The 25,797-nt window shown below is 35.2% G+C and overlaps 3 protein-coding genes across 6 annotated transcripts in view; 2 read left to right on the top strand and 1 right to left on the bottom strand.

Annotated features, from left to right (window-relative positions):
- Window positions 1-9,295, top strand: part of vcla (vinculin a) — a 70,583-nt gene extending 61,288 nt beyond the window's left edge. Inside the window, exons 19-22 of one of the 2 annotated variants that reach the window (XM_056470506.1) lie at window positions 2,741-2,932; window positions 4,883-5,086; window positions 6,911-7,015; window positions 7,098-9,295. In XM_056470506.1, the coding sequence (XP_056326481.1) occupies window positions 2,741-2,932; window positions 4,883-5,086; window positions 6,911-7,015; window positions 7,098-7,244 (648 nt within the window). In that variant the 3' untranslated portion in view covers window positions 7,245-9,295. The remainder of the gene's footprint in view (window positions 1-2,740; window positions 2,933-4,882; window positions 5,087-6,910; window positions 7,016-7,097) is intronic. The other variant, XM_056470507.1, reaches the window with a different exon arrangement.
- Window positions 9,296-11,290: 1,995 nt separating this feature from the next.
- On the bottom strand, window positions 11,291-22,120 carry ap3m1 (adaptor related protein complex 3 subunit mu 1). Of its 2 annotated transcripts, none has more exons than XM_056471597.1 (9): window positions 22,014-22,120; window positions 19,474-19,754; window positions 17,124-17,295; window positions 16,912-17,049; window positions 16,752-16,837; window positions 13,749-13,882; window positions 13,457-13,664; window positions 13,177-13,330; window positions 11,291-12,004 (listed from the first exon to the last, which is right to left on the bottom strand). In XM_056471597.1, exons 2-9 carry the CDS (start codon window positions 19,744-19,746, stop codon window positions 11,904-11,906), a joined length of 1,266 nt encoding a protein of 421 aa, XP_056327572.1. In that variant the 5' UTR covers window positions 19,747-19,754; window positions 22,014-22,120; the 3' UTR covers window positions 11,291-11,903. The 2 variants fall into 2 exon arrangements, with proteins under 2 accessions (XP_056327572.1, XP_056327573.1); XM_056471598.1 differs by lacking the exon at window positions 22,014-22,120 and adding an exon at window positions 21,913-22,000.
- A 798-nt stretch (window positions 22,121-22,918) lies between these two features.
- Window positions 22,919-25,797, top strand: part of adka (adenosine kinase a) — a 284,700-nt gene continuing 281,821 nt past the window's right edge. The window contains exons 1-2 of one of the 2 annotated variants that reach the window (XM_056471599.1): window positions 22,919-23,038; window positions 25,325-25,399. In XM_056471599.1, coding sequence (XP_056327574.1) covers window positions 22,983-23,038; window positions 25,325-25,399 — 131 coding nt within the window. In that variant the 5' untranslated portion in view covers window positions 22,919-22,982. Of the gene's footprint in view, window positions 23,039-24,065; window positions 24,152-25,324; window positions 25,400-25,797 lie in introns of those variants that run through there. The other variant, XM_056471600.1, reaches the window with a different exon arrangement.

The following is a 25,797-nucleotide window of genomic DNA, read 5'->3' on the forward strand; positions in this document are numbered from 1 at the left end:
TTGATCCACTTTATATGTTGACTACCATATATATTTAATTTCTATATTTTAAATATACATGTTTTAAAATGTAATGGCAAAGCAGTTATTCCTGAGGCTTAAGTTGCAGTTAATGTTATTGTCGAAACAACAATGCAATTTTCTTGATTTTTTTGGTGAATAGAGATATTAAAAGACCAGCATTTATTTGAAATAGATATCTTTTGTAACAGTCTAGATCAGGGGTGTCCAAACTCGGTCCTGGAGGGCCGCCGTCCTGCAGAGTTTAGCTCCAACTTGCTTCAACACACCTGCAGGAAGTTTCCAGTATATCTAGTAAGAGCTTGATTAGCTGCTTCAGGTGTGTTTGATAAGGGTTGGAGCTAAACTCTCCAGGACACCGGCCCACCAGGACTGAGTTTGGACACTCCTGGTCTAGATGGTTTTATATCCGCTTTTCATCAATTTCAGTAATAATTTTATTTTAAAAAAGAAGCTTTAATGACTACAAACTTGAGACAAAATTGGCACACTGAGGTCACCTGATGAACCCTTGTAGGTCGAAATGTAGTTCAAATAAATTGTCTATTGTGTTTGGCTTAATCGAGCACCTGCCCTTAAGATTTTCTTAGATGTGCGTACTTAAAATGTTTTTAAGTTGATGACTTATGTAAACATGACTATAGTGACCCAGTAAAAACTTTGTATGCGTAAGACTCTTGTGTATACGTAAATATCAGGATTTGTCAGTTTAAATATGACCTGTGAGTACGTAAACGTGGGAAAACTTTCATATTTGTAGTGTATTTGGAAGACTGATGTACATAAGTTACAACTGGTCTATATAATGCGACTATGTAAACATTGACAAATGTTTTTGTCTGATTGTGGCAGGCATGTAAAAGTCATGCTTTTTCAACATAAATGTGACTGTAAGTACATGAACATCGGAAAACATTTTGTTTGTATTCAGAATATTAGTACAATATAGGGCTGCACAATATATAGTTTCAGCAACAATATCACAATGTGTGCATTTGCAATAGTCACATCGCAAAGATATGCAATGTTGAGTTGGGATCAGCAATGAAGACTGTACAGTGGTATTTTACATTAAAATATTCAGTTACTGTATCTGAATATCTGACTATTGTTTGACTCTCCGGAAAACCATAAAGCACAGCTTTTTTCACTTTTAGCTGATTTATTTATGCTTTCAGTTTGTTTAGTTCACTCTGCTACAAAATTATCCCAATTAAACTAAATTAATGACCTCATTCCAAAATAGAGCTGTTCAAGTTATTTAACGAAAAATGTCATTCATATGGCAATATAAATCACAGAAAAATAAAATATCCCAAGATTTTTCAGATTTTTCCAATGGCATGCAGCCATAGTACAGTATGTATATAAATTTACATTATGTCCACGTAATTATGACTTCATCCATTATTAGTACGTACACATGGAAAGCAGTCTTGTTTTATATGGAAGGCTCATGCAAACAAGTCATGTTTTATCCAGGATAATGCAAATTCAGTAACTTGAGCCCATGAACATTGGAAAATGTTCTTGTTGGATCCGGAAGACTTGTTAAAATCACATGTTAAAATCATGTTTCCTCCACAAAACTTTGACTCTGGCAACTATGAGTACATATCGTCACCTTAGAATTATAAGGTTCTATCTGACATTTTTGTCAAAATTGAGTAATTGACACATTCTTATTAAATGACAACTTATTTACATTATGGGATGTTTTTTTATAAGTTGTTTACATTTTAAGACTTTTTATTTAAAAAACAAATGTTACACACATACTGTTTGCTATGGAATGCAAAAACTTTGATCTCAAAATCATTCAGAACGCAGATAGAAGCTTATAATTCCAAGGTGACAATATAAGTTTAAGTAACTTGAAAGATGCATACATTGAAAAACGTTTGCATAAAATTCATGTTTGTCAATGTAAATGTGTCTTGGATAAATACAAGAATATTCAAAAATTACTCTTGTTTACACCCGGAAGACACACGTGCACATAAAAGTCACGTTTGGGCCACTTAAATGCAGAAATCTTCAATTAAAGGGATAAAAAGAATGATATGAAACATTCAGTTGTTATGAAGAATTACGAAGTTTTATTTCCACAAGTTCGTCAAAACTTCTCTTGTTGGGGGCTTTGTTTGTTTTGCTTTGTGTCCTAATTAACCACCCAGTTTTCCTCAACTTTATGAGATTAGATCAGTTAGATCATTTTCAGTTCTAAAACCCGTGGCAGTGGTAAAGTCATGGTTTCTCCACATACATTTGACTCATAGTATACATTGGAAAATATTCTTCTGCGTTGAATACTCTTGTACTTGGCTGTAAACATTGGAAAACTTTAATTTGCACACATGTAAAATTCACGTTGACTTGGATAATTACAAGTATATTGGAAAAATATTTGTTTGCACCCGGAAGACACATAGTTGCATTTCCAGAAGTTCGTCAAAACTGCTCTTGTTGGGGGCTTTGCTTGTTTTGCTTTGTGTCCTAATTAACCACCCAGTTTTTATCCTCAACCATATGAGATTAGATCAGTTTTAGTTATAAACCCCATGGCAGTGGTAACCCTGCAGGACCCAGAACGTTGCCTCTATCAACAACCCCAAACCCAGCCATACCAACAATCATGACCTGGAAATCTCCATCCAGTGTCTCTCGTACTAACTCTGTCCTTCTTTCTCCATGCTGGCTCCGTCCTCCTCCTCCCAAGCCCGAGGTCCCAGATGAGGGTTTTGAGGCCGCTGAGGCGGAAGTAGATATAGACGATGAGGATGAATTCACAGACAACGAGGACGATTATGAGCCAGAGCTGCTCTTAATGTCTTCCAATCAGCCAGTTAACCAGCCCATTCTGGCCGCTGCGCAGTCTTTGCACCAGGAGGCTCGCAAGTGGTCCAGTAAGGTACTTCGCTTTCCGGCCCCGGCGGGTCGCAGCATCCCTTCTGCATCCAGATGTTACTGTGGGAATGCTGAAACCAGATAGCTGCTGCTACTGCTGCTGTTGTTGCTTCACACTTGGGTCCGGTGTGTTGTTTTTTTTTTGTTTTTTTTTTTGCTGCTGGGGTTGCCAATGACAAGCGACTGGAATGGCAAGTTTGTTGTGCATTTCTTGGACAAACTGATACTGGCTTCACAAGTCACTTCATGCTCATTTCTGATAGTTTGACATCACCTCTGTGGCCTGGTTTGAACAAGGAGCCATTCACCCAAAGCGCTGCTGCCAAACACTCTGCTTTTGCCAACCTGTGAAGCCATGGATGACAGTTTCCCAATGACTTCGGAATTACACGAGTTGAAGTCATGTCACAAGCTTGTTTGTTTGTTTGTTTGTTGTGCACTTGTTTTCTAACCATTTCAATGAACCACGTTAAAGCCGTTGTAGGATGATACACTTTAACACACTCAATCTCTGCATGCCTGTGTATAAACATTATTACCTCACTAAAGGAAAATGCTGAATTCTACTCAAGGTATCAATTATATTAAATATATTTTGATCAGATGTATATCTTTATACATTTTTATGTGGTTTTTATGAGACATAACATATTGATGACAATTTGGAAGAAATAGAGCCCCTAAAGTTGCATTTAGAAAAAAAAGCAGAAACTTTCTTGTGCGCACAAGAAACTTTAAAGAGTAAAAGTTCATTTTTCTGAAAACTAAATGCTTTTTTGTGTACTTAAAAAACTTTTTCTTTCACACAAAGATAAATTTTTCGCATCCAAAAATCACATCTTTAAAATTTGGTTTCCGTATGAAAGATTCTAATTGTAATTGGTGGTTCATTCCACTGTGCAGAAAGAAAAGTAAGTCAAGGACTTAGCCAAAGGAAAGTGAGTGAGATTCTAATTGTCTACATTAACTTAAGCAACTCAATGAGCACGTAAACATTAGAAAAGTTTGATATTTGTATGCAGAAGACTCAGCTTCGTGTAAAATGAAAGTTTTCTTTACAATAATGTGACTTTAGCAAGTCAATGAGCACATAAACATTAGAAAAGTTTGATATTTGTATGCAGAAGACTCATCATCCTGGAAAATGTAAGTTTTCAACTATATTAGAGTATATTTCAAATCAATAAGCACATAATCATTGTAAAACTTTCTTGTCTATACGTGAAACACAAGTATGTTACATTTTGCTTCTGTAAATATAATTTAAATGACTTAAGTATCTAGCCTGTGCACAGAACACTTTGACATGTAAAAGTCATGTTTTTTGTGACCAAGATTAAGCGAACATTAGAAATTTCCCTTTTTTAATTAAAAAATGTGCATGAGAAAGTCATATTTAGTCCATGTAAATGCAACTTTAGCTTGTCTCTCTTTGGAAGTATGTAAACAATAGAAATGTTCTTGTTTCCATATAATAATCACATTTTGTCAACATAAATGCAATATTAGCAACTCACGATTGTGTGATCGTTGGAAAAACTTCCCAGAAAAATCTTGCGCACACACGCAAGTCACATAAATGCAACTTTGTCAGTATCTGTGGGTCAGGTCTCACAAAATTGATTTCTTAGATCAATTTCACATAAATATAATCAAAAGATAATCAATCTTAGTTTACTAATGTCAGAAAAAGCATGCTTGACGTGTGTGTCTGGATGAATGTGAAGTGCCTCTCTAAACTGTTTGTCTAACTGACATTTTAAAAGATTTCAAATATAATTGATATATTGTACATTTATCATGACCAATCGCAGATTAAGAGCAGGTAAAAATGATCTATATGAACAGTCAACCTACTATATGAACAGTTATTTAGTGGACAACTGACAAGTGTTTGTCAAAGTATGTCTATAACCCAATCCTTATTCTTTCGCCTCATTGGTTTTCCTCGTAGGGTAATGACATCATCGGAGCCGCCAAGCGCATGGCCCTGCTGATGGCAGAGATGTCTCGTCTGGTGCGCGGTGGAAGTGGGAATAAACGTGCCCTTATTCAGTGCGCCAAGGACATCGCCAAGGCCTCTGATGAGGTCACGCGGCTGGCTAAAGAAGTAGCCAAACAATGCACCGACAAACGGATTCGCACAAACCTGCTGCAGGTAGATATATTGCATCAGTACATGCCGATATTAAATTAATCACTATATCATGATAATTAACCTGCACAATATTAATATAGTGGATGCTTTAAAATACTGTGAATAATTATTTATTATTAAAAAATTCTGTTAGATTGGCAGTGCTGTTTATCACAGAACCAAATACTTGAAGGCCTAATAGGTGATTTATTTTCAAATATGAACATTTTTAATTGTTAATCTGGTCTGAGACATTCAGATTGCTTCCATTTAATGTTAGTTAATTTAACTATAGTCACTGTAATGGCAACTCCAAAAGCATTTATTATCTTAGGTGATGTTAATTTCTTAGCTAATGCCTAATGGGTTACAGTTTGTAAGTGTTTTATAATCAATTTAATAGCTATTTAAGATATACCTATAATATGTTTATTTCTCACTGTTGATTTTAACATTAACTAATGAGACTTTATTGTAAAGTGTTTTAAATGCACAAAAGCACGTACATCAGTCTCAGACCAGTAAAGACCAAAATATACAGCTGAGAAAATAAGTTTTGAACACATCATGTATTTTCCTGGGAATAATACTTCTAAAGGAGCTGTTGACATGGGATTGAACCAGATTATGATAAAAACCCAAACAGACGCATAAGAATAAAACAAAAAATAAAAAAACTAAAAAATGAGTTATGTGTAATAACAATGGAATGACACAAAGAGAAAGTACTGAACTACTGAAATGTGTTTAATACTGTATATACAAGGCTTTTTTGGTGATAGCAGCTTAAAGACGCCTCTCATATGGAGAATGAAGTCACGTGAATTGCTCAGGTGTGAGTTTTTCACTGACTTCAACAGAGTGCAAAAATCTTAATGGTTCTGTGGGTCTCGTCTATCAAATCTGAGCTTTATTTTGTATTTTATATTGGATTTAAGTCAGGTGATTGGATGGGCCATTCTACAGCTTGATTTTTCTTTCTCTGAAACCATTTGAAAGTTTCCTTGGCTGTGTTTTGGATGAGTGTCTTGCTGAAATGTCCACCCCGGTTTCATCTTCATATCACGATAATGTAGATGTTGGACTGAAGAAGCTAATATTAATTTACAATGACAAAGGGCAGAGGGTTGCTGAAGAACCTGAAGAAACTGAGAGATTTCAGCTGCTGTCTGGGCTTTCACTGCCTTTCTACACCTCCCTTTCTTCATGTGTTCAATACTTTTTTTCCTGCATCATTTAATTTTAATACACAAAACTTAATTTGTAAACTAATTAGATTTGTTTTCTTTGCATAAATGTATTTGTTTGGTTGTTATCAACATCTGGGAAAAATTTCAAGTCAACGGTACCTATATATGAAACATGTTTTCTGAGAAAAATGGTAATGTATTTAAAGGCAACATTAATGGCAACATTAAAGCTCCAAAAGTATCAAAATGTATTCATAAAATGCTATCACATAGCTTGAGATATAATTAAATACCATATTATCAACTGAAACATACTGTAACTATAGTATGTTAGAATGTTTAAATACAAAAATACAAATGTAATATACTGTAGAATTTCTCACTGTTGATTTAAAAATGTACTAATGGGCGTTTTTGTAAAATGTTTTGTCATTTCTTTTGTATTTACTCGGAACATGTATATACAGTAAAGCAATGTTTTTACAAAAGGTATTTTTTGGTTATTATATCTCTTGACGTAATCTTTTTCGCAGCTTAGGTCAATATTGTGAAAATATCATATATCATGATAAAGGTTTTAAAATGCAACAAGAAAATTTGATACCGGCTACTCTTTTCCAGCACATACAAATTAATATTTGTTTCATGAATGCAGGTTTGTGAGCGCATCCCAACCATCAGCACTCAGTTGAAGATCCTTTCCACAGTGAAGGCCACTATGCTGGGACGTACAAACATCAGTGAGGAAGAATCCGAACAGGTAGGGATAACAAGTGAACATCTTTAATCAGGGATAAATTTGATTTTTTGATTGTAATTAAATTGATCTTGTTTGTGTTTAGGCCACTGAGATGCTTGTGCACAACGCACAGAACCTCATGCAGTCTGTGAAGGAGACGGTGAGAGAAGCAGAAGCCGCCTCCATCAAGATCCGCACAGACGCAGGCTTCACACTTCGCTGGGTCCGAAAGACCCCCTGGTACCAGTAAAAAACAAACTGAGGACTAGACGTTTTCAGTTAGCAGTTTGCATCCTTGCCTTTTCAAATGTCCCTCTGAGAGGAGGTGGACTTTTGGACATCAGCGTTTGGTTGTAGTTTCGAGGTGACTTTTTTTAATTTAACAGCTGGTATTGGTACTCAGTACACTTACTTTGTCTTTACGGAGGCTATTTTTGTCCTGAATCTCACACTACTGAGATATGGTGTTGGAATACACAGGAAGCAGATTTATAAATATATATTTTTGGTATGTTGGGTTTCCAAATTCCAGGTATATATACATAAATATCTATTTTTTTGCATGATGAAGTTTTCTATTTTATATTAGAGAAATACGGCACTCTCGAACAAAGTTGGGAGTTCATTATGAAATTTACTTTAGTTTTTGAGAAGTGAATTTTCTTATTGAAAATGTATATATTTCGTATATATTTCACCAGATCGTGATCACACATTTCTTTTTAGTCGCGAATTTGCATCTTTTTTGCTTTGCTTTTCAGAATAACTGTGCTGTGGCTGGAGTAACTCACTACGATGAACTGTTCTGAGCTCATGTTTATATGAACCATTGCTTAGCTATTTATTAATAAGGATAATGCCTTTTTTTGATGGGTCATGCCATTACAGAGATGTATTTTGCATGGCACGGTTGATGCCAAAGATTTCTTTTATTTTTACATTTAATATATTTAGTAGCTTTGGAAATCATGTAAATCTATGTTGACATGCAAACGCTTAGACAGTCAACACTGAAATGTATTTGTTCCTTATACTTCACTCTTGTGAGACACCGAATGATTTTTTTTTAGATTTGTTAGGCTCGAAAGAAAAGCACAATCACAACAGTTGAACTGTTTCTCTCTTAGCTCAGTCTCTTTGCAGTTTACAGCTTAATTTAGATGTTTCTCTCAGTGTGATTGTGTTTTTATTGTTGCGTATTGAAGATGGGGCTGTCTTAATGTATCTTCCATTAGGATAGAATGGGTAACAACAAGACCCAGGTGGCTTGTTTATACGTGATACCTACAATATGTGTTTGAAGACGCTCATAGGGATACATCAACAAAAAATAACAAGACTTTCATCATTCATACACGGTTCTAAAACAGAAAATATTATGCAAAAATTATGCTGCGTTGTTTTAGACTCCATTGACTTTAAAGGGATAATTCACCCAAATGTTTCAAACCTTTATCAGTTTATTTCTTCTGTCCAACACAAAGGAAAGCTGTAAACATTGACCTCAATAATAGGAAAAACAAATAGTATGGAAGTCAGTAATTACAGGTTTCCAACATTTTTCAAAGTAACTTCTTTTGTGTTCAACAGAAACTCATAAAGGTTTTAAATAAGTAAACGGTGAGTAAATAATGACAGATTTTTTTCTTGGGTGAACTATCCGTGTAGACATTTACATACAGGTTTTAAATGACGTGAGGGTCAGTAAATTGCAGATCTGGCACTTCTTTTGGTGATGTATCATTTTAGGAACTGTACAAAATCAATCGTGTGGAAAATTGTGCAATGGTAGTATGGGAAACTCAGTAGCACAACCTTTAGCTGGTGATACGTCTCTCTTTCATTCTCTGCACAGCTACAGTAACTCTCCGTCATGATGCTTTACTGCCTTTCATTCACTTAATTCTCTATCTACAACTAGACTTTTGAAAGAGTACCTTTTCAGCCCCTAATATAGTGCCTCATTGTGAAAGTTTACAGGGCTGTCTTTGTACTGTATGTGTAATAGCATGTTTTGGGTTCTGATGACATTTAGAAAGGGTGATAGTACTGCTTTGTGAATGTATATAATGGATGACACTAATGTTGACCTTTTTTCCCCCCGTGTGACATAGAAAAGAACATCTTATGTGCCTCAGATTAATAATAAAAAAAGTTCTGTTAGGTGTTTTGGTTTGACACTTTACTACCCAAATATGTCAAATAAAAGGACAAGTGAATGTCTCTATTGTAAAAACATTTCAATTATTACACAAGGATTAAAACATTCATTTAGTAACTTCCAAGATGTTATTTACTAAGACTTTAATATGGAAAAATAAAAAAGTGAATAATTCTTCAACAATACTTTCCACCACCACCACAAAAAAGAAAATTCTGCTTTTTTTTTTTCTTCAGAGCTCACAAAAATGCTTCTTCAGAGCTCTAGACGTCTCGGGGTTATGTTTTCCAGTCAGGCTACCAAAAATTAATGCACCCTGCCCATCAGACTATCTTAAAGGGAGGAAAAGATAGCCTATTCCAGTGATTGTGCATTCTCTCACAAATTATGTTGGGTGTAATCGAAGAACCACTATCAATATATGCTTGAATTTGCATTTGCTCTAATTGGTGTTCTCAAAAGAACCGGTACTTCGGTACCAAGTTGATAAAAATAAGAATAAAAATTATAATAGAAATTATAAAAAAAACACGGTTTTCATATGATTGTTTTTAGAGACAATTAAAAAATGAGAAATAAACATATAAATAAACAAATAACAATATTATTATGATGGACAATAACAATAATTCATATAAAATATAAATAATAACACCATAATTAAGATTTAAAATATAAAAGAATTAATATGTGGTTATATTAAATATATAAATATATATGTAGCCTATAATGAATGCCATTTTATATATACACGTGTGTATGTGTAACCCACTAGTCTTACTGTACCCAACCCGGTCTGAGCTGGGATCGAACCGGCGTTTTTTTTTTTTTTTTTTCATGGGAATCGGTTGCTCTAACAAGGAGGCTAAAGACCTCTAGTGTCTGTTGCCACTTGCCAGAGCATCTTTGAGGTCAGAGGAGTGAAGTTTACGTGTATAGCATTTCGCTAGCTGGCCTCCGTTACACTCACCCCCTAAACATAACTGCAGCCCTCACGTGTAACCCACAATCTTTAGCCTCCTTGTTAGAGCAACTGACTCCCATACATAGAACTGCCGGTTCAATCTCAGCCCAGACCGGGTTGAGTGCAGTAAGACTAGTGGGTTACACACATATACAGTTGAAGTCAGAATCATTACCCCCCCTTTGAATTTTCTTTTCTTTTTAAAATATTTCCCAAATGATGTTTAACAGAGCAATGAAATGTTCACAGTATGTCTGATAATATTTTTTCTTCTGGAGAAAGTCTTGATTGTTTTATTTCGACTAGAATTAAAGCAGTTTTTTATTTTTTAAAAGCCATTTTAAGGTCAAAATTATTAGCCCCTTTAAGCTATATATTTTTTTAATAGTCATTATACACCTACTTGCCTAATTACCCTAACCTGCCTAGTTAACTTAATTAACCTAGTTAAGCCTTTAAATGTCACTTTAAGCTGTATAGAAGTGTCTTGAAAAATATCTAGTCAAATATTATTTACTGTCATCATGGCAAAGATAAAATAAATCAGTTATTAGAGATGAGTTATTAAAACTATTATCTTTAGTCTTCTCTCCGTTAAACAGAAATTGGGGAAAAAAAATAAACAGGGGGGCTAATAATTCAGGGGGGGGGGGGGGCTTTATATTATGTAATTTTTTTTTACATGTCACAATTCTGACTCCCTTCAGAACTCAGAATCTTCTTCTCCCCTTCAAAATTCAAGGTTTACATATTTAATTTCAGATTATGTACTTTAATTTTGATTAATTGTTTACATATTGTGATTCAGATTATAGAATTGCAATTATTTTCCCCAACTGTTAGTTTATAGTCAGAATTGGATGATATAAACCAGCAATTGTGACTTATCTTGGAACTGCAAGTCAAGTTAACTTTATATTCATCAAAAGAATTGTCTACAATTTATCTACAATTGAATGTACAGTATAATAAGCAGAAGAAAGACACAAAAAAACACACAAAAAACTACAGTTTGTTTGCAAACTTTATAAATCTGAAGGCTTTTGGTTGAAATACATATTTTAAAATGCATTTAAGCAATTCCTTTGACATTTTATAAAAAATAATGCCGTCGTGTTTCTCTGTGCACATTCTCAAAGCTTCAGACCTACATGTAGTATCTACCGTGTGACAAAACAGATTCCTTCACTTGTGCTCATAACTTAAACTACTTTAAGTGTTAAAGTACATTAACTTTGACATTTTCTGCAGCAATGTGCTTGTGTAGTAAAGAAACAGATTGCATATAAACATGGCCATGTGCTTTTAAGGAAAGGCCATTTGGGTGTTTGAGGCCTATTTAATGAATTTTATCCATTCAAAGGCCGCTGAACTAAATGAGATGCAAAAAAACAACTAAAATATAAAAGAAGGCTTGTGTATATTCTTTCTGGATATTCTAGATTTTGGTTTTGAGATGTTAAGCTAAACATTCCTGGCAGAGATTTAGATTATCATGAGTCTGACATTATACAGATACACTAATGGAATGTTATTGATATGAAGATAAAGATTCCCAAAGAAAATACTTTCCCAATTTTCTCCAGTGGAGATTTTCACTTCTTGCCAGTTACTTCCCATAAAATATAGAAAGATAAATATTACGATAACAAATGTAACTGATGCTGTAAAAAAAATAAGGGAGATTGTGCTCAGGGTTGCAATCCTGCATGATTTGTCATTTAGAGAAATGGCACCTCTGATCAACTTTTGGCATATGATTGTGATGCTCTGCAGCCGGGCCCTCATGTCCTGACCTGAAACTTCCCAGCTTTGGTGACATATTTCACACCCTTGAATGGTTTATACTTCTCTCCATACATGTCTAGACGATTCACCTTCAGTCCTGGGAAGCACAAGAGAGAGTCGAGTGAGCAGAATTGCATTTGCATACTAGATTTAAAACAAAAACGCTGTTTTACATAATGCACAGTGAGATCTGCAAGTCTGGAAATTTCCCATGATGCTTAAAGTTTTACTCCAGACACACATTATGCTAGATCACCTAATCTGGTAGGTTTTACATAAACCAGATACCGTGTAATGAAATTCCAGGACATCTTTAACACATATTTCAGTTTTCCAGTGCTTCAATTTTAGATTTTTGATGAATATAAAGTTCACAAGTTAACATTCATTTGGAGCAATGAATATCTATGATTTTTTCAGATTCTTAAAGGGATAGTTCACACAAAAATGTTATTTTGGCCATTATTTCTTCATCCTTGACTTGTTCCTAACCAGTTTTTTTGTTCTGTTGAGCACAAAAGAAGTTATTTCGAAGAATGTTGGAAGCTGGGAACTATTGACTTCCATAGTATTTGCCTTTCCTAATATGTCAATGTTTTATCAGTTTCCAACATTCTTCAAAGTATCTTCTTTTGTGTTCAACAGAAAAAAAAAAACCTTAAACTAATTTGGAACAAGTCTAGGATGAAGAAATAATGACAGTTTTCATTTTTGCGTGAATTTTCCCTTTAATAATAATAAAAAAGCATCGATTTTTCTGTTAGCGACTCCAAATATAGGTGACGCAGTGGCGCAGTAGGTAGTGCTGTCGCCTCACAGTAAGAAGGTCACTGGTTTGAGCCTCGGCTAGTTCAGTTAGCGTTTCTGTGTGGAGTTTGCATGTTCTCCCTGCGTGCGCGTGGGTTTCCTCCGGGTGCTCCAGTTTACCCCACAGTCCAAAGACATGCTGTACAGGTGAATTGGGAAGGCTAAATTGTCCATAGTGTATTAGTGTGAGTGAGTTTCCCAGAGATGGGTTGCGGCTGGAAGGGCATCCGCTGCGTAAAACATGTGCTGGATAAGTTGGCGGTTCGTTGCGCTGTGGTGACCCCGGACTAATAAAGGGACTAAGCCGAAAAGAAAATGAATGTTAGCGACTCCAAACATAATATAATAATAAATTAAGTAGAGTGATGGCAGTTTACTGGCCTTTATTTTAATAAAGACAACATTTATTTATCACTAGCTTCTGCAGGCAATGAATAACTAGCAAAGCTGATAAAGGCCGACCTGAGATGGCTAACTGCTGGATTTTCAGGTCAATGTTCAGACTTGGGTTCTCTTCTGGTTTAGGAGCTCCAGACTGCAGACTTAGACTTCCTTTCAGATTGGGTTGCTTCTGGGTATTCTGAGGATTAAGTTTGCCTATATCCCACACCAAAATCTACAAGACAACAGTGCCAACTATTAAACAGCGGCTCAGGATAATCAACAGCAGAAACATATCTAGGATGACACTTCTAGTTACATTAACCATCAACTGGAAAGGAAGGAATTGGTTGATTCTGACCTTTGTAAGCGGGTCATATTTGTAGGTTCCCTGAGTGGCATTGAGGCTGGCGCTGAGAACCACTTTAGGCATGTGTATGGTCACCACCACACACTCCACAACTTTCCCCATGGTCTGCTTGGGGCTCACAGTGATGTCCAGTCTTCCTGAAGACCCGCTCTCAAAGAAACTGATGTTCTGCTTCACATAAACTGGGATTGCTACAAGACTGCACAAACACACGTGATGAATGTTCGGTAAGAACATCTTAATATTTAGATGCCTTCCTTAATCATTAATCTGCTCTTCTTACTTTTGTGCACTGATGTGATACGACATGAGCTGGAAGTTTCCATCAGGCGGAATGAAGGAAATGACTCTCTCACTTTCCCATCTCTTATAACGAACACACGGGTGGAAGCTCACATCATCCAGGAGTCTGGGGTTCTGCGGATGAAGGTCATACACACGTATTCATACTACACTATTCAATTCAAGTTTATTTGTATAGCGCTTTTCACAATAGTTATCATTCCAAAGCAGCTTTACACGAGATAGATGTTATTACTACATTACAGTTCAGTTTTAATATATATATATATATATATTAACTGTATACTGTAGATTGTCTGTTATTAAATATTGTTATTATGCAATTTGAAATGTCTCTGCACAAGACATTACTTCTAATAGACACATACATAAGAGTGTTAAAGAAACCTACATGAATGAGGTGTTTGATGATCAATAGAGTTAAACATAGTAGATAGAGTTAGAATTAAAGGGTTAGTTCACCCAAAAATGTAATTCCAACTATTAATTATTCACCCTCACATTATTTCAAACCCCAGAGACCTTCGTTTATCTTCAGAACACAAATGAGGATATTTTAGATGAAATCCCAGAGCTCTCTCATCCTCCATAGACAACAAGGGTCATGAGAGATTCAAAGTCCAGAAGAGGAACAAAAACATTTATAATCACTTTATGTAATCAGACACTGCTGGTAATACATTGTACTGTGTGTAGTAAACGACCTCATTTCATTTGTACAGTTTTTTTCGGCACACAAAGGTGTTCTTAGAGCTTCGTAGGATTACAGTTCAACCACTGGAGTCACAGGAAATGTTTCAAGAAAGTTTTTGGTTGTTTTTTTTGGGATTTTGAATGCCTCGGGAGCATCCAAAATCTCTTAATTTGATACACAAAGGTCTCTGGGGATTGGAAGGACAATGAAGATGAGTATTTAATAACAGAATTTTATTTCTTTTGGGTGAACTAACCCTTTGAATGTAGAAAGTCGCCACTTTTAGATAGCATGTCATTACAAATTCAGTTCTCCTTCACATCCTTGCACTTGAATTGCCGCAAACTGAAGTAATTATGCCCTGTGTGTGTTGAGTATTTACATTAACACAGGTGTTTCAAGTGATAGAAAGATGAAAATTACTAGATGTTTAAAAGTATATTATATCTGAGCTTCCTTATCAGCAATAAACTCTGCTGTCATTAATGTTAACCAGACAACAAAACACAGAGAAATATCACTCACTGAATCACTTTTATTTCTTTAAGAATCAGTTCGTATTGATTGTGTGAATTGAATTCATACTGTCAAGTCTATGCAGAGTTATTCAGTTACTGTAGTAGGGATGGATGCTCATAACAACCGTTTAACCGTTATCCGAAAGGGTGCATTTTTAACCGATTAATGGTGTCAGTTAAATGATAAAAATATTATAATATATACTTTTAAAGTTTGGCTGAATAAGGGGCCGATCACAGTGAACGTGATTTTTGCGTTCTTTTGAATGGTTTACTAACAGCCGTGAGTGTTTTGCGGCACCATGCGTGCCTCGCATTTTTGCCATTGCTCGCTGTGTGCTCGCAGTTGAAAAAGTCAACTCTGAGCAGAAAAGCCGTGTTACGTCACTTACGTCTTTTTCATTCTTCAATCAAATGAACGCAGTGAGGTTTCTGTTGATTAAATGCATATTTTCTGTGGAGCGATTGATTTGAGGTAGCCTGCTATTTTTATTTGATGGAAACAAAAACAATGATTGGTCAAAGTAGCATATGCCAGTTCTTAAATAGGATTCAGTTAGTGTTTTCGTTTTGTAATCAAAATTGTCATTTAAGTGAAAAATATCTAGGGCATGAGTAGGGCCAGACAAAATCTGCGGACATTTTTTGCTATTTCTGCAGAGAATTTTGTAAAAAAATCTGCAGATTTATGCAGAATGATTTTGGGAGTATCATAACTAAAAACTTTAATATATAAAAATAAAAAAATAATAGCTTTTTAAACTTTATTTAATGTTTACAATGCAAATTCATCTAGATCCACTTATTTGGTAAACAAAGCAAGTAACTTATACAGTATATCTAGTAAAAGACAGAAAATATTACTTTACACACTGTATTGTAAATAAATCAAAATAACATTTTCATATTAGTCAATATTATTACTGAAATTAATTTAAAAACTGGAAAAAAAAGGTTATACACATTTACACAAGTAAATAAATAGACTCAATGATGGGCCAAAAATCTGCAGATTTCTGTGTGTGCAGATTCCGTGTGGGCCTAATGACTATTTATTTGATTGTTTTTTAGTTTATACTGTTTTTCTATGCTGTAGGAAATGCTGCAGGTGCTTGAAGATGTGCTGTTGTTCTGATGTTCTGTATACTGTTGTTCACATGTTAAAATAAATGCAATATTTTAAAATGCAATATTTAATGCATCAGACACAAAATAAGCACGTCAAAAATTTGTTTTTATTAAATAAGAATTTAATATGAATCTAACCAGATAACCGGTAATATTCGGTTAACAAGCTGTGGTTGTCGATTGGCAAAATGAACCGAAATGAGCATGCCTATTCTGTAGCCTTTCTTATGTTAATTAAACCTATTTTAGTTACTTTTTTTGTTCTTTTGAATAACAAAAAGAAAAAAATAAGATTGGTATTATCATACAACATGAAATTTTACAAATATGCCACAATAATTGTCCCTCCATTAATGTCTTAGCATTTCAGTGTTACACTGAGCTATTAGTTAATAGTTAATAGCTATTAGTTAATGCTAAGGGGTTAATATTATATCATAAAAGCTGTATGTGTGAATTTAAAAGAAGTGAAGTGCATTTTAAAAACGTTTAGAGGGAGTGTAGCGCTTTATTGTTTGATCAAAATATGAAATCTTCAGATATCCATGAGCTGCACTCGGAGCTTTCATTAAATAAGAGTATAGATATAGACAAGACACTCAAATGTAGAAGGCAATCTGTCTGAATGTGATTAAACTCTCACCATAAATGAAAGAGTAAGGTCTGGCATTCCAGAGAGCTTCACACAAGCGTCAATAACTCCTTGGATTTCTGCGAAAACCGTAGTTCCTGAAATCAAAGAATACCCCAGCGTTAACCTTGAAACACCTGACAGAAAAAGATCAACTTTAATTCATTCTCACCAGACTTATCCAGGATGGCATCGATTTCCTCCACCACATCAAAGTAAGCTTCATTATTGGTATATTTCACTCCGGCTCTTCTCCACGGGATTGTGGAGAGTTGGCCAGTAGGAAGGGTTTCTCCAACATTACTGCTACCTGAAGATCATTGATACGTTAGATTCTCAACTTATCATGTGGATATTAATCAGTCAGGCTTGTGGTCGTCTCACCTGTGATAGTGTTGACCATTGTGCGCAGGATATTAGGAGGTCTGATGAGCTCTTTCAAGATGTTGGATTCTGTGGCAAGGGGGAAGCCGTTATCCAGCATTTCCTCCAGGAGCTCATAGACTATAACCATATTTTCCTTTATAGTCGTCTCAGAACATTCTCCAAAATAATCCTGCAAAATAACATCTTATTTAACCCATATTCTATGCAAAAAGAAGTTTAATGCATCATGCAGTAACTTTGAGTCTGTAAAATCTGTAACCGAAAGATTGTGCACACCAACACTGCATTTATACATATATCAGAAATACTATAAAATTGGAACTTTTCCAAGTAAAATTACACTTTAAGTTAAGTAATATCACACTTTATATTAAGTGACCTTAACTATTAGGTACGAACATCGAAACAAAACAAAAAAGCACAATGTAGTACTTATCGTGTTCATATTTGTGTTGAACAACACTTATGGAGTTACTGAAGTGGGATACGGTTATGTTTAGGGACAGGTTTGGTGGCATGGGTTGGTTTAAGGTTGAGTTCAGGTCACCAGTGTCATTTTTAAATGCAATTACAGATGTCATTACATGCAGATCATTTTGTAATTAGAAGTAAATTGTATAAACGTATGTAGATATTAGGTGCATTGTACCAAATGATTCATTTAAATGTAAGTACATAATAATTAAGGCCACTTAATATAAGTTGGACACAATTCAAAATAACTTTTTTTTCTATTCAAATATATTCAAAAATGGTATCAATTATTGTAATGGCAAAGCTGAATTTCAGCAGCCTTTACTCCAATCTTTATAATCCACACGATCCTTCAGAAAAAGCTTTAATATTTAATAAAATCAACATTCTTTTCTCAACTTTTATCAATGTTGAAAACAGTCGTCTTTTATTTAAAAATAACATTATTATATTTCTACTAAAGACAGCAAGAAAATAAATATGATTGGGTATCTAAAAAAATATCAAGTTAAACATTAAACAAAGGGTGCTCAGGGCTAGTTTAAATAATGTGTCGGTGCTCTTTGGGAAAGGGATTCATCAGAATAAACTGCAAAAATAAGTCCAAGGCACTCGAAAAGTGTGGAAAAATATTAAAAAGCCTTTATTGAATATTAAAAAGCCTTCCTTTGTTTTAAGGAATAGTATGGAGACCTGAAAGGAACGTGATAGTGGGGGTGGGGGGGATAGGTGGAAGGAAAAAAAATGAGTGGAAGGGGATAAAATATTGGAGGTTGGAAGTCATATTTTTTTAAGTTTTGACGTTATCTCACAAATATGTTTTGCGAGGGAACACTAAAATGTTTTACGTTCCCTCGCAAAACTGTTGTTTGACAAACACTTTCTGTTCACATCATACATGTCAACCCTCCCATTTTTGCTGATATTCTTCTGTATTTTACCATTCTATCCTGCGATCAGAAATAAAACGAGTTTCATTTGCTGCTCTTCACTTGTTTGATAACAGAGGTGTCACTTTAAATGGTGTGTACAGAAGCTGATCTGGGCGTCCTTCAGTCAGCGCTTATATATGCATTCACTGATTCAGAGGTTGCATATTAAGGGTGATGATCGACGCACAGCTTTAATGGAAAGAAAGTGAATGCAGACATTTTTAGATTTATTTCAACGTGCTTTCAAGATTAAACATATATGAGAAATATAGGAAAATACTTAATGATAGGCTGATAATCGGATAGAATGGTAAAATACGGGAGAATCCTGGCAAAAACTGGAGGGTTGACATGTATGAAGTAAACAGGAAGTGTTTGTGGAAAAACACAAAAACTTAAAAATATATATTTTCCTATCACTCTGTTTTTTTTCTTCCACCCATTTCCCCCCCACCATCACGTCCCTTGCAGATATCCAAAGAATAGCCGTGTCATTAAAGGCTTTTTAAAATTTCCCACACTTTTCCCACACCAAGTGCCTTGGACTGATTTTTGCTGTTTATTAATATGTAAAGTTCATAAGTATTTTTCTGCCTTTCTTGTAAAAAAATATTTAAATACAATGATAAGAATAATTATATTTTAAATGTAGAATTTTTTGGATAGTTGTGCAAGTCATTTATGTCATATCTGCAGTATAACACATGCCTATTTGCCTTTTTTAGGGGGCTTACATTTAGTTTTATTGCATTTTGACCAATATTTTGCCTGTCAATTCCCCAGTTTAGGTGCGTTGAGAATATGCAACACTATTTGAAATATTATAAGAACTTAATTTTAATGCAGACATTAGTGCTGTCACTATGAGTTCAAATGTCACATTCATCATGCTGGAAATGCCCTTTGACTTGTATTTTCTTTACTGTAATGTTTGTTGATACCTGAAAAGTCTCTGCAACTCGATGCAAAAATTCTATTACAAACAGCGGAGGCACTTCAGTTTGGATGACCGAGACGAAGAAGATCTTATCACGGTAGATGTTTATGAGATAGTGATGAGGGGTGCGGATGACAGGAGGCACATTGTCCGGTTCCCCTGCCTTCTCTCGTGCTTCGAAGAAATAATCGCAGACGGAGCGGCTTATGACACTCTTCCAGTGTTTCTCCAGGAATAAATCCCCAACATTGTTTATCAGGAACAGGCTGTGAATCATGATGAGGGCTGGAAGTCAACAGGACGAAAACAAGACAGTGAGAACAAGAGTCACGGGGCTAACATCAGGTATGAGTTACCATTGTTTGGAAAGAAGATGCCCAGTGTGTTATGACACAGATTGTTCAAATTAAATACAAAAGAGAAAATAAAGCATTTTGAGAAAATAAGGGTCAATTAAGCCATATACCATAATAACAATATGTGAATTAGGGCTGCACGACATTGGACAAAAACCGATATTGCAATATTTAGTTTGTCTGTGATGTGAATATCGACAGATCTGCACAAGATCACATATAACTCAATTTAGAATGAATTCATATTTTTACATGTTGTGCAGTTTTACATTTATTATTGTACAAATACAAATTAATTTTATGTTTTTCTGTGGAATCTAACAGTATAGAGGTACAAGAAATTGTGTAATAATAGATAAAATAACACTATATTGTAGAGTCTTCATAGTTTAAATAATTAAATACAATTAATTTAGTTTTCTTTACCTTTATAAACTCTTGGTTTGGGTTTTCTTAAATCGTACACAGTGACAAGTCGTAAAAACTCATCTAAATGAAAATCTTTTACTCTAGTTTAGGGTTAATCTTTGCGATGACTCCACAAATTACATATTCAGAACTGTGATGTTGATCAACTATAATCCCAACTTGACATTGCAGATCCTGTGATGTGACCATTGGAGAGTCACACATTGCCTGAAACAATACATTGTGAGGCCCTAATGTGAATCTTCAAAACGCAGCATTTTAATGGATCATTTAAAAGATTTCCTCACTAATAATACCATCTATTTGGAAACTGCAAATGCCACTATTAAATTAGCTCTATCTATCCATCCATCCATCCATCCATCCATCCATCCATCCATCCGTCTGTCTATCTATCTATTTATTTATTTATTTATTTATTTATTTATTTATTTATTTATCTATCTATCTATCTAAAACACACACACCCACACACACAATATGGGCAATTCCATGCAAATTTCAACCTTGCCATGAAAAAAAATGTTGGTTTTCACCAAAATAGGGAAAATACGTCTTTGTGCAAGCATTTTACAGTGCGTTAAAAAAATACTTGAAATGTCTCTGTCAGTGTTTTCAAACAATTATATTTGATTTACCAAAGTCACACAAGTGCCAATTTCACATCCGTCACATCCATAACGAAGCTTTTCCCTCATAAATGCAAAAATGTAAAATAAAATAAAATCAATTATTTTAGTTTTATAGTGAGCCAACTATCCTAATCCTTTTGATTAGCATTATTTATTTTTGGTTGTGCAGTTTAATTGACAGATTTTGTACAAAGTCGGTTGTATACTGCAAATTCGCATACCTTTTTGGTCACATCCATAACGCATGTTTATTTTCTTTATTTAAAATCTAAAAAATGTTCACAGATTGATTTTTTTTTTTAGCCCATAACACTGTTTTGGAAAATATAAACAGATGTTTCAATATGAAGTTAACATCTACTTTTTCTGTGCGTTTATGTTTTGAATTTTTACTGCAAATGTCACATCCATAACGCTGGAATTGCTCATATACATACTTCTTATAAAGTAATTAATAGTGATTAGAAAGGCATGACTAAAACAGAGCTAGAAGCAAAACACTATATAACCAGCAAGTTAAGAAAAATAGGAGGATAAATATAGAATACACAGAGAGCCTTTTTACTTGTACTATATTTTCTGTGATATTTATTTATACTAATTTATTTGTGTATTATAATGGACAACACTGTAAATATATTAATATTCATTCGACTTTTATGAAATCACTCTTTTATAAAATAAATTTATGGAAATACAGTGTTTCCTGCTTTATCAAACATAAAACTAAAGTTTGATTTATGTGCAAACAACTTTATCTTGACACGAGAGAAACACGTTTATGTGGCCCAAACCAGTAAACTATAAGTAAAAGTAAACTTGTAAACCTAAAAAAAAATTACACATATCTAAAGTTACATCTATTATCGCTGTTTGCAAACAAACTTGTCAAATATAATATAGTTTAAAAGGCTATGTCAGTCTGTGTGGTGGCTAACAAACTATTAATGCCTCTGAGAATATTAAAAACAAAAGTACAAAAGTTGTGTTTCCTGAAAGAAGTAGTGCAGGATAGCCCGTGTTTACCGTTTATGTTTTGCAGCAATCATTTTCAAGCGAACAGACGCAGACAGTCAGAAGCTCGTGACTACAACACACGTCGTTACTTACTTCTAAACAAAACTTACCTGAAGACAGCTGTCTTGATCAATGTTTTCATGCGATCTCCCCCTCTTGCAAATGTGGCAGATGTGTCACTCCTCCTTCCCAGTCCAAGTGTCCAAGTCTACGCCTGTAGCGAATTTATATTAAAGTACTTTAAAAACACAAACAAATGAGCATTATGAATTAGGAGTTGAATAAAATATTTTCACAAATACTTCGGCAAATCATGTGTTTAGATAAAACTTATTTTATAACAGGAATGTGTTTCTTTGTTCTGGCAAAACACGGGGACAGCTATGACACTCTGTAGTGAATTTTCCCTCCACAACTAGATTCTTTTCGAATCGGTTCCTTTGAGCAGATCTTTAAAGAATGTGAACAGATTTGCTGGTTCTTCACAAGATCACGTGGTAAACCCTCAGCATGTTGTTTGTTTATTTCATTCTTATTTATTAATTGTATTTCGAATATAAGCGTATTACAAATGAGCTTTATTGTAATTTCGTGTTTGCTAGTGCAGTTTACATACTTTATCCAGTATAAATTTGTAATGTAAATACAAAAAACTGCCATACCAGGTCATACAATTGCAGTATTTTGCCTGAAACATTTCGGCTATTGAATGATTTAGTTTTTATGTATTTAACTGCATATCATGTTTCTGCATGTATTTGTTTATTTATTGTGACTCAATGAACACACGTGTACTGACTCGGTGAACAGAGAATCGTTATTCAAAATCATTTTTATCAGCTCATTTAGAGGCTGATGGTCACCAAAAAAAAGATTAATCTTCGTTCGGTAAGTTTGTGAGAACCGCTCGGACCGTTTCAACCCAATCTTTATGAACGAATAGTTATGAACAGTTACACGAATCGACTCACTGAAAAGATTCGACTCAAGTGAACTATCCACCACCCTCGCCGCCAGATGCTTCATTCGCTCAACAAGGTGCCAGGAGCGTATTTGATTGAGCACTATCACTGTACAGCATGGCGTCCGATGAACCTAAAGCCAAGAGGATTAAACTCGAGGAAAAAAAGCTCAGGTACAGTAAACACAAGCATAGGTTGAGCACTGTAGATCAACCAAGTCAGAAGAAGTGTGTTGATGGTTTTATTAAACACAGGGCGGTTTGCTTGCGAGCGCTTTTGGGTCAGAGGTCTAGATGCGTGTCACATAAAGTCCATGTGCTGTCAACTCAGTGATTTTCCTCAAAAGCGTACTGTTGTTGCATCAGAGAGGAATGTATCGGGTATTTTCCCATTACCTCTGACCAATGCCGATGAATGCAGCTAATGCATTTCCTGCAAGCCGTAAATCGCAAACTCGTGATCGAGGCTTTTTTATATTAGTGAACTATAACGTACAGAGTTTCACAATCACTTTAACGTTACTTCTACATGGCCGAGTGCATGTATGCTTAATGCTTTTGATCACCCGTTGTCCTTGAGTGATTTATATTGACCATTGGAGTCCGTCCCTCTGGCTCCACGTGCCTTTTGTTGTGCAGTCGAGCTCTGCTGCACAAAATAGTATTTTTGCTGCACCTTATCACATTATTAATGAAAATGCATGTGTATATTGCATTAAAACATGCATGTATACACAAACAAACATGCATAAACTGAAACAAGTGTGCGTTTCGTTTATTCTGCGTGCACAAATGTTGGCTGCAAGTTGTCTAGGTCACTTTCCCGCTGATATTTCTGTCGCAAAGCTACTGACAACAGATTTTTCAGATATGCGGTGGCTTTTACCGTGCTGTCAGTAGTTAATGACTGTTAAGAATAGATGACAGGCAACAAACGTTAGAGGAAGCATCGTCGAGATTTATGAATTTCTATTGGCCACACATGATAGTGGTTATACTATAATACGATAAGTTAATGTTTGTATTTTCATATTGGGTGGCAAGTTTTGTAGCTACCTTTATTGTTTTTTACACTTAACAGCACATTTTCAGGCAAAAGCGTAAACTTAGCTAAGCGTAACGCCACCCACTCTCGAACCGGCCAATCAGTAGTCGATGCTGCTCGCATAGCCAATCAGCGCCGACTTGCGTTTAGTTCAGAGTACTAACATTGCAGACTGAGGGCTGTCTTGCTGATTTTAAACTGCACTGAGCATCACCTCAAGCCTTCCTCATGCCAGCAGCCAGGTAGGACTAAACTAGATACTGGAACTGAGGTTTTATAATCTTTTCATTCCAATTTGTACAGAAAAAACAATAATTAGCAATTCAAATAACATGTTTGGTATGTTGTGATCAGTGGAAGGTATAAATATGTGATGTTTTTTTCTGCAGGTTTTGCTTTATTTATTATTATTATTAGTAGTAGTAGTCGTGTTATAATCATCATCTTGTTGCTGAGATGTCTGTTTTTAACTTTTAAGTTGTATATGAACTCTTTGTCTCTAATTAAGAAATGATTGATTGACTTATTTCTGTGTTCTCTGAACAGTATCCCACTGAACATCTGTTTTAGAGCACTGCAAGCTTCGCAAACTCCCACACTGACACATCTGTGCTTATTCTCAAGATTCACATTAGTTACACTAAACAATTGAGCTTCTTTGAGTGTAGGAGTTCACATTTAGAAGAAATTCCTGCTTGCTTTTTGTTGCCAATAGGCATTCAATGTCTCACATTTAATAATACCAAATATATTATGCAAAGACATTGAGTCATCTATCATAACTTATTGAAAAATTTGTAAATTAGTCACATCTGTCAATAATAGATTAGAGGCAGCGTTTTAATCTCCAGCATGCTTGTCTCCTCCAGGGTGAATGAACGGTCAGTCACTCAGACACGTGCTTGAATGTCTGGTTTGCTCGATGTGGTGACTGTCTAAAGCTTTCTTTAATGTTTTAGTCTCTAGTTTAAAACATTTATGACATGAAGTTTCTGCTCTAAAACTACTTTGTCGGGACAAACACTGAGCAATCTTATCGATAAAACATAATCTATCTTGAAGCTCAGCCATGGATTTGCTGAAAAAGCAGAGCTCGTGTTTTTCAGATTGTGTAATGTGGTGTAGTTTATGCTTGACTGAGACTTCCATATTTATGCTGAACTTCTGTCGAGTAAAATCCCTCAAGACAAAAATGCTTGAGTTGCTGCACGTTTTTTGGATTTTTTGGCTAAAAAGCTGAAAATAGTCTGCTTGGTTGAGGAAATGTCCCTGCTATCTTTAGAAGGCACATCATGCAAGTGAATCACAGAGGCCTTGTGCTTATGTTTTTAGTGTAATTGCTGACGTCCGTTGTCTGGACAACTCAAATGCTTTCCTAATGCTTTAACTGGACACGCATGTTGTTCTTTTTGCAGTCAAAATGCCCTTTTTGGGATGGGAAACCCCCTGCTTGACATCTGCGCTGTGGTGGATAAAGACTTTCTAGACAAGTAAGTCAAGTGTTTCTTTAAAATCAGTTTGATTTAAAACTATTTCATGACTAGGTTGGGGACAGCTCTGCGGTTGCTTTTGTAACAATGTGTTGCGTCAGCGTTTGGTGTTAGTTGACGTGTGAACTGAAATCTGTTTTTTTAACATGTCACCCAGTGGCTGATCTTTGGTCAGCACATGGTTGATTTGAAGCGACGTTGGAGGCCCACTCACTTTTGGGTTCATGATGTTCTTTTGCAAAGGAATTAAATCTACTTTGTTTATTAGGCCAAGTGTCTTTGTTCTTTAAGGAGGAGTGTGCCACGGACACTCAGCGGGTGAGAGGAGACATGTAAACCTACTGCCATTCCAGCACTAGTCATAAAACAATGCCCCTCTACCCACTCACCCCCTTTAT

This window comes from Danio aesculapii, chromosome 13 (genome assembly GCF_903798145.1).
Source record: "Danio aesculapii chromosome 13, fDanAes4.1, whole genome shotgun sequence".
NCBI lineage: Eukaryota > Metazoa > Chordata > Actinopteri > Cypriniformes > Danionidae > Danio > Danio aesculapii.